General features: G+C 28.7%; 1 protein-coding gene across 1 annotated transcript; it reads right to left on the bottom strand.

Annotated features, from left to right (window-relative positions):
- Positions 1–506: 506 nt before the first annotated feature.
- LOC148310299 (uncharacterized) lies at positions 507–11,391 on the bottom strand. Its single transcript, XM_088258727.1, has 4 exons — positions 11,111–11,391; positions 5,357–5,562; positions 1,941–2,143; positions 507–1,243 (listed from the first exon to the last, which is right to left on the bottom strand). Exons 1-4 carry the CDS (start codon positions 11,368–11,370, stop codon positions 1,052–1,054), a joined length of 861 nt encoding a protein of 286 aa, XP_088114853.1. The 5' UTR covers positions 11,371–11,391; the 3' UTR covers positions 507–1,051.
- Positions 11,392–12,214: the final 823 nt, after the last annotated feature.

The following is a 12,214-nucleotide window of genomic DNA, read 5'->3' as shown; positions in this document are numbered from 1 at the left end:
CGTGAAAGAGATATTATTTACAATTTATGTAAAAAAAACGTTCAAAAATAAGTTTTTTCCTTTAAAATTGTTATAAAAATTTAATATATTATTTTCAAAGAAGATGTTATTGTTGTAGTTTTTTCAGTGTACGTTTCTGATAAATTGTTTTTTATTTAAAAAATACAAATTGTCCGATTTTTATTTGAAAACATATTCAAAACTATTCCAACTGTCTTTTTAGAATTATTATTAAAACTTGTTAAAAAAAGTAACAGTTTTAAAAAATAAAAAAAGGTTGTAGTCAGCGCTATATAAATGTAAAGTAAATTTGGGAAAAATAAAATGGGTTTGATTTTTTAAAATTTATTGAATAATTTAAAATAAATAATATTTTTATCTGTCGTCGTAAAAGCTTTTTATAATTAACAATTGATTTCTTAACAAAACAAAATATTTTTACAAAATTAAAATAATAAAAAATGTGTAAAAGAAATAAAAAAAAAAACAAATGACAACTTAAAAATAATGATGGCACGAAAATGCACAAATTATAAAATAAAAATATAAGGCTGCAGTCACATAATACTGGCATAAGGCATCTGTGGCACAAATACACTTTGGTTACAGAAGTCTTACATATTATCACAAACAAAATAAAATACTAAATAATAAAAATAAAACAAAAATATGAAAGAAAAATAAAATAAACAATGAAATGAAAAATTCTAACCTAATGAACAATTGACTTATTCGTTAATAATAAATTATTAGCCTTTTGAGAATTTGTTAAAATAATAAATACTTATTAATATTTATGAATAATTTTGTCGAACTCAACTGATGTGATTTTTTAACCCAGAGAACTTAGGTAATTATAATATTGAATTTCCAAAAAAAATAGATTTTACTTTTATTATACAAATTGTTTCTCTTGGATCATAAGGAGTCCAATGTCAGATTTTTATAATTAAAATATCGAACAATTAATGGCATTGTATTTTCCAAGTATTTTCTATTGTAGCTTTCATTTGTTGAGTTTTCGACCATGTTATTATTTCGTTCGTTGTAGTTAGGCCGCAACAGGCTTTTGGGCCGTGTATGCGAGATCCTGGGCATCCTTGGTCTCATATGATCTGGCGTAGGGGTAGGATACGGAGGCTTGGCCACCGTTCTGTCCCCATCCGGTTCCTGATCCGCTGGACCATCCTCCGTTTGAGGGTGGGTTGGCCCACGCGGTCTGGCTTCCACTGCTTCCGCCCACCTATTAGAAAGAAAAAAAATAGTTATACTTTTGTATTTAATTTTATTATGGGTATAAAACTAAACATTACAGTTTGTAATGTCACTTACACCTGAAATGGCAGGTTGTATAAAAATATAAATAAGCATACTTCCAGATGAGATACTATCTCAATAACTTCATATTTCAATTATTTATCAATGTTGGGATATTTATTTGAATCTTTATATATTTTTCATATTTAATAAACCCTTTTAAAATTTTTAATTAAAAACATAAAAGATTTTGGACAAGTACTTAAAGCACAGGAATAATCAAATTGCGTTCATAAAATTAATGATCAAATTAAAACTGAAACGATGTGCTATAGTGCCCATGTATCTACCATAGATTGGTGATATTCAAATACATGATAGTGGCAATATTTTTGGTTTTAAAAAATTATATTTTTTGTTATAATTTTACGAAACGTAAATAAATAATTTCATAAATTAACTTGATAGTCACTTAATGGCATAGTCTATCAATTTAAAAAAAAAAATCTTGGTAAATTCCAATTTATTTTAAAATAAAAATCTCGAGTTTGGATGCATTTCGCAGCATTAAAAATCATGAAATTGCATCGAAACACGTGTTATAATAGATTTTAAGAAATTTCGGTTTAAACTAAGTACAATTTAATTTAAAAATGTTAACAACTAAATGAGGATTTTTGTACCTTTCCAAGGAGTCCGCTGCTACCACTGCTGAACAACTTTTGCAGACCAAGGATGGAAGCAAGGACAAAGGCCAGTTTAGCGACAATTAGAGCCTTCGTGACCAAGAGAACCAGACCACCTCCGACAATAGCCACAATAGCGAGGATCTTAACTCCGACGCCTAAGAGGATTGGTCCCAGCATCTTCTTGATCTTACCACGAGCTGAAAAAAAATAAAAAAAATAAAATTTATATTTCAAAATATTGATGAGCAGTAAAACAAATAGCAAAAAAATGACTGAATCTCTCTGGTAAATAACCTCCAAATTAATTTAAAATATGAACGAATTATAGAAATACTTGATAAAATAAACGTTTTACAAATAAATTTAATAAAGTATTTGTGTATTTATTTTTTCTGTGAACCTAAGCAGCTCATTATTAGAAATGCGTATCAAATTGTGGTAGAGTGGGTTCGAACCGAGAAACTCTGACTCAAGAGTCCGCGAGACTAACCACGGGACCACAACCCGACACATATGGTACTGTGAACATTGGAAATATGTCACAATACTGAATTAAAACTGTTTATTTTTTTTGGTTTAGTTTTATTTTGATAAAATGATTAAATTTCAGGGCAATTAGGTGGCAAAGGGGAGTAAATATTTCATTAGTCTGTTTTTTTGTGTAAATTTTTTTCACACTACATATTTTTTCTCTCTGGTTTATTGTTAATAAATCAAACTGTGTTCCAATCATAACGAAATATCATTAGATACTCAATACAGTAACCATATTTTCCCAGATTTTACAGCATAAAGGTAAATATCATACACTTATCCCTTATCTTTTTACTATTCCAATACAGTGGTGTGTGGTATATAATTGGTAGACACATATTATAATAAGATAATATTATATGTAAAGTATAGAAAATTTAAACGGAATAACCGTAAGCGTGTAATTTCAGTCAATGTAAACGTTATTTACCCATTAATATCTCAGTAACGAGGTCCTTACATATTTCTTTGAATTCGAAACGAAAGGCAATTTATAACGGTCATTTGTTCCCAGTAATACAGGTGTATCTATTACAAGAACCTTTAGAAAGTACAGCCTTGACCGAATTCTAACCCACGGAAGGCTGTATACTAGCTCCTAGGAATGCGGGAAGCGACTACTTTATAAAAAAAAAACAATCCTGAATCGATTAATCACGGTTCAAGTACCACAAAAAAGGGTCCATGAGATCATAGGGATACGGTGATTAAAATAGAATGGGTGTTACATAATTCTTATAACTAACTAGTAGGAATGGATACTGGTAATGTGCATGGAAAGAGATGAAAAAGAGTGAGATGATTAAAACCGGTATTTCAGACAAGATAGTTTGTACTTCTAGGTATAATTAAGAAGAAATAAATTGAATTATCTAGTTTGTAAGTAATTATTATAAATGTAATGGAATTAAAAGTATTTTTTTTGACATCTCACACACATAAATAAGTATTTGGACACTCAAAATGTTGTGAATAAAAAGTATTCTTAAAGTTCTTTTAACAATATATTTTTTTTGTAAAAATAAAATTTGTTTACTAAAATTAAGATTTTAATCTAGCTTACATTCTCATCTGAAAAATAAATATAAGCATTTTTTTACTGTAATTCTTTGAATATTTCTAGATGCAATACAATTAGATTTGTGTATATCAATATACTTTGTATATATATTAAGATTAAAAAAAATATTCCTATTATATGAGGCATTATAAAATAATGCCAAATGTTATGGGTTAATTTTTTTTTAGCAATGATAGGAGATCATCTCTTGTCTCTATAATGAAGTGGTAAGCGCATTTGACTACCGCACTGGAGGTCCCGGTTTTGCTTCCTAGGGGGTCAATATGAGTGTTAGTGATTTTTGCTCTCATATTTTTTTTCAATATCACCCTAGACTGGTACAAAAAGCGCAGCGCTGATCGCCCTCCCTTCATGCAATTAATGGTCAAGATAATAATGCTTCAAAACAATGATGTGCCCTATACACCATCACCTTTATCATACAAGAACCATCATTATTCGATCATATACCATATTATAGAAGAATGGAGTAGTATATAATATTTTTTTAAAAACTCAATATTAATAAGGCTATCTTTTATTCGCAGCTACAATCAAGTTAATTATATATTACCGGTTCATCTGATATCTTTCTTAGAATAACAGAATTTTAAAATAACAAAGTAATCAGTGGGATAACTGAAGTGTTAAGACCAAGTGTGGGTTTTAACAAAATTTAACAGATGTAATATACGAGTGCAAATCAGAACATCCACTTCGATCATTATTGTTTGAATGGCATACTTAGCCTTCAAACCCAAATCTCATTTCTTCAAGTGAAATGATCTCATATAGATCTCTACTTAGTGGGCGGAAAAGATCATACAGTGAGAAGAAAATTAGCGAAATGTACCGCTGTTATTTTTTGCAAACGAACAAAGTATGCTAAATCTTTAGATTAGAAATCGGTAATTGGTGTATGAAAAATCGGTAAAAAGTGTTGGAATAATTTGTCAACTGGTAATTTCTCTTTGAGCATACCTAGGCAAATTAACGCACGAAAAAACAAATATACTGTTTTAACAGAAATATTACAAATATAATGATATTATTTTTAAGCACTGTTTTCTAAAACCAAGTACTCTTATATTTTCATCTAAGAAACAACAAAGTGATTAAAGTTTTACTTCCATTAGGTTGAAAAAAACGCATAAGTAAATGATATTGCTGAAATTGCCGGAAAAGAGTGATTTCAGAAGGCCTTGAACCACAAAAATAGCGCTCAATGGAGATCTCTGTCTAGGAGTGGTTGGATGCGGGTAAAAAAGAGATAAATGGTGAAAAGGGGAAAAAATGATTCTTAAATATTATCTTAAGTAATGCGCACATTTCTATTAAGAATGTTTAACCATTTTTGTTGTTTTTTTATGTCTTATAGGGAGAAAAAGAGGTACGTAAGTATTTTTAAAGTAAGGCGCATTGTTTTAAAAATATGGAATTATTTTTTCTTTTTTTAATGATTTGTAGGGATAGAAAAATAAACGTTAAAATCTTAAAAGTGAAGCGTTATTTTTTTATAAAATAAAAATCGTATATTGTTATCTTTTGATGTTTTATAGGTAGCAAAAGAGATGCATTAATATTTTTATAGTGATGCAAACATTTTTTACAAATATAAAATGAATCGTTTGATGTTTTGTAAAAGTGAGAGGGGCACTAAAATATCTTTTAAGAAATAAGCATTTTACTATGCAGGTATTGCAACATTTTAAAAGTGAAACGATCATTTAAATATTTTAATTTAATTTTTTTATTCTTTTTATACGTTTTGTATTAAAATCAGTTAATTTTCAGGTAAAATAAATGTTATATTTACCTTCATTGAAGGTCCTGGCAGCTGTGGCCACTTCCTCGGGAGCCAGCTTGACTTGCAGACTGTGCGACTGGAGGAAGTTGCCTGCAGCATCCATAGCCAGCCTCAAGAGACGAGAAGACCTTTCGATGGGGTCAGCGGGAAGAGTGCTAACGATGTCACTCTCGGATTCTAGAGACTTGCCATCTCTGATGGTTGCTGAGGCATCCCTAGAAATAAAAAACAAATTGTAATTTTATAGTTTTTTCATCTCTCATGGATACATAACAAAAAATATAAATACATTTATGTCATATTATTTTAATTCAACAATTTGAGATTCATATTTCAATCATTGAATAGCAGTCAATTTCATCGAATTTCGTATCGATCACGCCTTTTAAAAAATATCAAAATACCTACCATTTGAACTCCTCTTTATGTAACAGCTGTTGTGCATAGAAAGTGCATTTAGAAACATTCGAACATATGATTGATTGTTGTATTGTATCGTCATATTTTAAATACATATATCTCATTAACCAAAGTATTCAATGCACGGTAAAACTACGAACCTTATCATAAAAAGTGAAAAATAATATAGTTTATATTAAAAAGGGTTTTTTAACTTCATTTTGAAAAAAAGTACTTAAAAAACCCCATTACTCATGGGATGACCCAAGATAAACATTGAGGAACTAGATTCAAATTGATTTTTTTCATCATAATAAAATAAAAGAAATTTAAATTTGATTATTAATATTTTTACTATTAGTTATTAAAACGTTATTCTGATAAACCTGCCCCAATTTACTTTACGTTATTATTATAACGATAATATTAAAATAAATAATAAAAAGCCTCGTTTCTTGACTAAAACTTAAATATATTTAAGTTTTAATCCACCTTATAGAGAACGGTGCTAATATTTACACAAGATGACTCTGCATATATGAATAAACTGGAATGATTTAAATTTTAACATGTATTTTTACATGTTTGTAAGACATGATCAATTGCGTAATGAGTTTTAATAACATTTAGTTACTGTACCGTTTGTAAAACCATATTATATTATAACAAAAAACACGCTGAGCGTGATGAATATATTATTAAATTCATATTATTTTTTGACATCTCATCAAAGATGAAGAAGAATATGGAAGTCTGGGAATTTACGGGGCTAACGACCGTCTAAGGCTAGTTTAAGTGATCATTTAACACACGTGTAACATTCACCAATTCTACCGATTAATGACAACCACGCTACTGAATTTCAAATATAATATGAAAATAACTCCTGTAAATGGAGGTTATCCAGATTTTGTGAATAAGTATTTGGACACACTCAAAATGTTGTATATTAAATTCACGCGATTTAAAAGTGAGTAAAAATCATGAATAGTATCATGTAAATAAATAAGTTAAGATTATGTGAGGAATTCTAAGTTTGATACATAATTTGAAACTTCCAATGTATGGGAGTCTTTGAGGGAACACCTCAATACACCCATGTTTGAAGTATACTCGATAGTTGTACAACAACATGTTCTGTTGCTAACATAATAATCTCATTAAACAAAATAGGGTAGTGTTAACATTTCAAAGATATATTGCAAGTATTTTAACCGTTCTTTTAGTAGCTGACAACTAAATTTGTCATCAATATGTGTTGAACACGTATTGATGACGTTTGATGGTTCTATTAAATATTCATTGGTCATTTATACAATCTTTAATTCATTATTGTTGCACAATGACGTACATAAAACGCATTAATAAGCTAGTAAATATCAAATTATTAAATATTTTCTTTTATTAAAATACGTAACGAATTTCAAAAGAAAAAATCAAAGTTCCATTTTTTTAATACTTGAATGTATTCTAATATCTCATTTTATACAATCAAAGAAAAATATTTTCAATGATTTATTTAAGAGTCACTTTGTACTAATATTTATCTACTTAAATTTTAATTTTCACTTAATAAATACTACTTTCCTTGTTTCTCTCCTGTACTGGGTTTGATTCCCAGGAGTGTTAAAACAAATAAAGAGATTTTTACTTTAGACTGGCACAAAAATAAACAGGACAAAACATTGTTTTTATGATATAAATGATCAAGATAAAACTTCATCGATACAATTCAACATTATGTGTGGGTAAGGTTTGGAAGAAGATAAAAATACCACTTTTTCTTAAAATCGATGTTACATGTAATTAGATTTATTTGTAATTATTATAAATCGCGATTTTTGAAAATGATGCTGATTGCATCGAAACACGTGTCATAAAATATTTAAAAAATTAGCATTTACCAAGTAAAATAAAACTTCAAATAAAGAAAACTTATTATAAAAAGTTTATGGTTCAGTGAATAACAAATTTATTAGAGTGCGAAAACAAAATAAGTACATTTATGTGCATTTGTTAAGTACTCTGACAAGAAAGTGTGTCGAACACTGCTAATATTTATGTAAGTCTTCGGAAAACATTGATTTAAGTGCGAGGGGTATTAAAGGGGTCATGTCGAGTTTATCTGGATTGTTTAGTAAGTGAAAATAGTGAAATTGGTCCCAACAATAAATGGACTTGGTACATTCACGACAATGCACCGGAATGCAAGACAATAGCCTTGGATTTATTACCGACGTATGAATTTGCATGTGTAGTGACTTAAAGGAAGTGTCTTTTGTGCATTATTCTGACATACACACCTTTTTCTCTGTACTCTATAAGTTATTTAAATCTATGTTTCGAACAATGTGCCTTGTTATACAAGGCATTTCTATGAAATTCAGAATTACTAATAATATTTTTAAAATTAATATTCAAGTAACAAGATTTTTTAAAACTAATTTGTTACACATTATAAATATTAATAATGAAATTAAGGAAAATAAAATTATTTAGAAATTATAGAAATTATCTAGCAACGAATTTTTTGTTTTTTTTTTAAGACATTTTTACTCTCACTGTTTCGAAATACTGGTGAAATATTATTTCATGCTTTCATCTCTGCAACAACAAAGACACCCTCAAAGAAAATATGTTACGAACTAGTAAGATCGCTCTACCCATATTGTAGCCAATTGAAGCGCGAGAAGTCTATCAACTAATTCGTCTGCAATGCACAGCTTTTTCAGATACTCTAGAGCCGTATTATGTATTGATTTATTCAACTAAATTAAACAGACATAAATTATTGTTATCCTTTTAGGAAATGTAATCCGAGAATATTGTAAATTAAAAAGAGAATGAACATCAGGTTGAAAACGGAGAACTGCAAAAATGGTAAGGGCTGTGGGGGATGCATTCCCGTACTTGTACAGGCTTGTATATGCTTATGTGTAAGAGTTCCAAAGTTTTTTTAAAAATTGATTCGGCAGTCACATTTTGGAAATAACCACTTTTTCGTTGGTAAATACCACTTTTTTCTTCAAATCTATTGATACACGTGATTCGATGCATTCCGCATTAAGTTTGAAAATTGTGCGGAATGCATCGAAACACGTGTCACAATAGAATTTAAGAAACAATGTTACTTACCAATGAAATTTAAATTAATTATTTTACATTTTTCAAATGATTTTATTATTCTCGTTAAACGATAAACGTTATGTTTATACTTTTATCTTAGCGACAAAAGCTTTTATCGAATGCTTTTCTGTTGTTACAATATAATTCACTCTGCCTACGCAAAGTTCTAGGAACAAAACATTCGCGTTTTTCATTGATGTTTGCAAAAAAAACAAACTATTCAATGTCAGAAGACTGTAACTGTAAAGTCTTTTTGTTTTGCAGTTTTGTAAAGACATTGATTCACTACTAAGTAAGAGTTTAATCAAATTAATTAGCCCAGTTTAAGAAGAAAAAAAAAACAAAAAAACGTAGCGTTCTCACATTATGAAAAGACATTCTGTTAAACATACAATATGAAACATTTTAGTGGATTAGTTGTCTGAATAATATCAAATTTCCATCATATTTTTTGTCGTTACAATTCTCGTCGTATTTGGCAAATTCATCATTTTAATTGTCAATTTAACCAAAAGTTTGAAAAATATTTTTTTTGTCATTTTCAAGTTTTAAATTTATTTATTATTAATTTTATTATTTCGTACTCCCTAATATTCATATTCGGGGATTTATTTATTTAGTAATTAAATGTAAAGAGCAGAATTAATTTTTTTGAATTACCTAACTGTCCAAGTGACTCTGAAATCTAGCTACGGCTTATGCAACACCGCTTATCATGACCCTACTCAGGCTTCAACTTTTTAAGTTTCATAGCCTGTGCCTACTCGTGAGTAAGTTTACTCTTTATTCTTAAAGTTACTATAATTTCATGTAATTCATTAGTGAAGATTCTAAGCAAAAACACTCGCCATATTGAACATAATTAATGTTTATTGCCTGGCTTATAAATAAAAAGCAATATCATCCAACCAGCCAAAACAGTGACTAGTGATACTGATGAAAGTTTGAACCTTCTCACAACTGTTTGAAATTACAGGGCAGATAATTCTTATGCATAATAAGTGAAAAAAAAAAACGCAAATCATATTTGGTTACAATATCGATGAAAAAAATTACAACATTAAATACAAGAAAAAATATTAAATAAACGTTTTAAAAATGTATTGCTTACAAAGCAATATATTGTATTTAAAAAAAATAGTATTTTTTGGTGTTCCTAGCACACTTTCGTTGCAACATTAGTGAATAACATATTTTACAAAGACAACTTTGAAAAAAAAATTAAAGCATTTGAATTTGGGGATTGTGAGTTAATTTTTTTACCCAGGGCTAGTTTTCATAAAAAATAGAATTCTTGAATATTTTTTTTTATTAAATTTATATGAAAATAATTTTAGTTTGCATGTAATAAATCAAATTGTACCCATTTTATTAAAATACTGTGTAATGAGATTATTCATTATCTTATAAATGAAATTGAAAGCTATTTAAAAATAAATCAATTATCTGCAATGCAAATTAATTAATTCTTAATAAAGACGTGCCTTGACTTTGTTATAAGGTCATCAGATTCTTGGAGAAAGTACCAATGATATTAAATACGTCATATTAAACATCGCTTGCATCATCGTGTATAATACTTTAATATCTAGGTTTCTGAATAAATTTATGTATTCTTAGAAAACAATTTTCGATAAAATATATCAAATTAAATAAATTTTTCCTGTTCTTCGGCAACAAAGTCTAATTAATTTATTTGCATCAAATATTTTTTGGAGTAAAAAAAACTATGTTTCAATCTCGTCACATGTTTTCATTTATTTTTGATGGCGATATGCATATTTTTATTAAATTTTATTTAAAAAAAATACAAGCATACTTTTATCTCAAATTTAATAAAAATCACAAATATTAATTTCATTTATGAGCTGGAATATTATTGATGAATAAATTATTTAAAGTATTAAAAATAGGCGTCATTAATAAAATACTATGATTAAATACAGTAAAAAACAAGGTTATTTCCATGCTCGTATAATAGTAACAACCTGTAAGTTTGATTTCTTTCATGAAAATTACTTTGATTTTTATTAATGGAATTGCCAAATTATTGCATGGAGTATTTGAAATAATATAATATGAACATATTTTTTTTAGTGGAAAACTTTGGTAAGTTTTTTAATTATATTAATTTATTTATAAATCTTTAACTACTCAAAAAAATGTAAAAAATAATTGAAAATAAGCATCCGTGTGTAGTATTTTATGATTTTTCTAATATTCAAGGATATTACTAACCTTTCGAAATGCACTCCAGAGAACAAGTTAATATCCTGCATCCTCGATGCCCTGTTGATGGCGGAAACTCCCTTGACGGCAAGGCAGGACATCATGTCGTCCTTGGCTCCGGCGCAAGACGTCAGCATCCTGGCGAACCTCTCCCAAGGAGCTTGGGGGATGACTTCATTGTTCTCGAGGTTCTGGTCCAACTCGTTGCTGCTGGGAGCCGCCGAGCTTAAAGCTAAGCACAAGAGCACGAAAGCCCCGGATTTGAACATTTTGACTGGGAGGAGAGAGGGTCCTTCTGACTTGGGGCGTGATAAGCGAATGATGCCTCTAGGAGTGAGACACCCTTTTTATATTTGGTGTGACAAGCTGCGGACACCTACAGACGGAGTAAGTAAACTGAGATACGGACATCTACGCATTGCTGCAGGGGTCGTCCACCAATGCCAGTAGATTAATTGAATACGAAACTCGATGTAAAGAAAATACAACCAAATAAAATAATAACCAAATAGTTTTTTTCCTAATAAACGCATATTTTATTTGACGTTCATGTTAGTCACCACAAACTCCCGGTCACTTTTCAAATAAAATATATGTGGAAAAAACTAAAAACGTAGTTGATATTTTATTTTATAAAATACAGTTCAACCAATAAATGACACTACAAAACTTATATATACTAAATACATTACAGTTTTTTTAATACATTTAAATGTCTTATTTTCCTGAGTATTTAAAAAAAAATATTTCGAAGAAATTGAATGTTGAATAATCTTATATTATTTATTGATTTGGTATTAACTTTGTCGATACTAAAATAATGTAAGTACCAAAATTAAACACTTGTTAAATACCACTTTTGGGTTAATTAATGCAAACACGAATGGTTTTGATAGCTACAAATGTTCTCATCAATAGGTACAATTAAAATCTGACTTGTTGACTAATTTTGCTTGTCGATGAGAACATACGTATGTAGTTCTCAAAACTAGTTTCTTTTTACATTAATAAATCGAAGATGGTCTTTTACAAGTTCTTTTTTTCATATTAACATTGAATTCTTTTATTTAAATCAAAATGTTTGATGAAATTTCACTTACCTAAAAAAACTTA

Source organism: Brachycentrus maculatus, unplaced genomic scaffold (assembly GCF_059751285.1).
Source record: "Brachycentrus maculatus isolate JH-2025_06_01 unplaced genomic scaffold, ASM5975128v1 h1tg000102l, whole genome shotgun sequence".
In the NCBI taxonomy this organism is placed as follows: domain Eukaryota; kingdom Metazoa; phylum Arthropoda; class Insecta; order Trichoptera; family Brachycentridae; genus Brachycentrus; species Brachycentrus maculatus.
Note: the sequence above shows the minus strand (reverse complement) of the source record. Positions and strands in the feature narration are given on the sequence as shown.

What these genes read in the sequence shown, in the direction of transcription:
- LOC148310299 (XM_088258727.1), bottom strand. Translation starts at nt 11,370, where the DNA reads ATGTTCAAATCCGGGGCTTTCGTGCTCTTGTGCTTAGCTTTAAGCTCG. An exon ending in TCTGGAGTGCATTTCGAAAG is followed by an intron (nt 5,563 to 11,110) that starts GTTAGTAATATC and finishes TTTTATTTCTAG; the next exon opens with GGATGCCTCAGCAACCATCA. An exon ending in GCAGCGGACTCCTTGGAAAG is followed by an intron (nt 1,244 to 1,940) that starts GTACAAAAATCC and finishes TCTTTCTAATAG; the next exon opens with GTGGGCGGAAGCAGTGGAAG.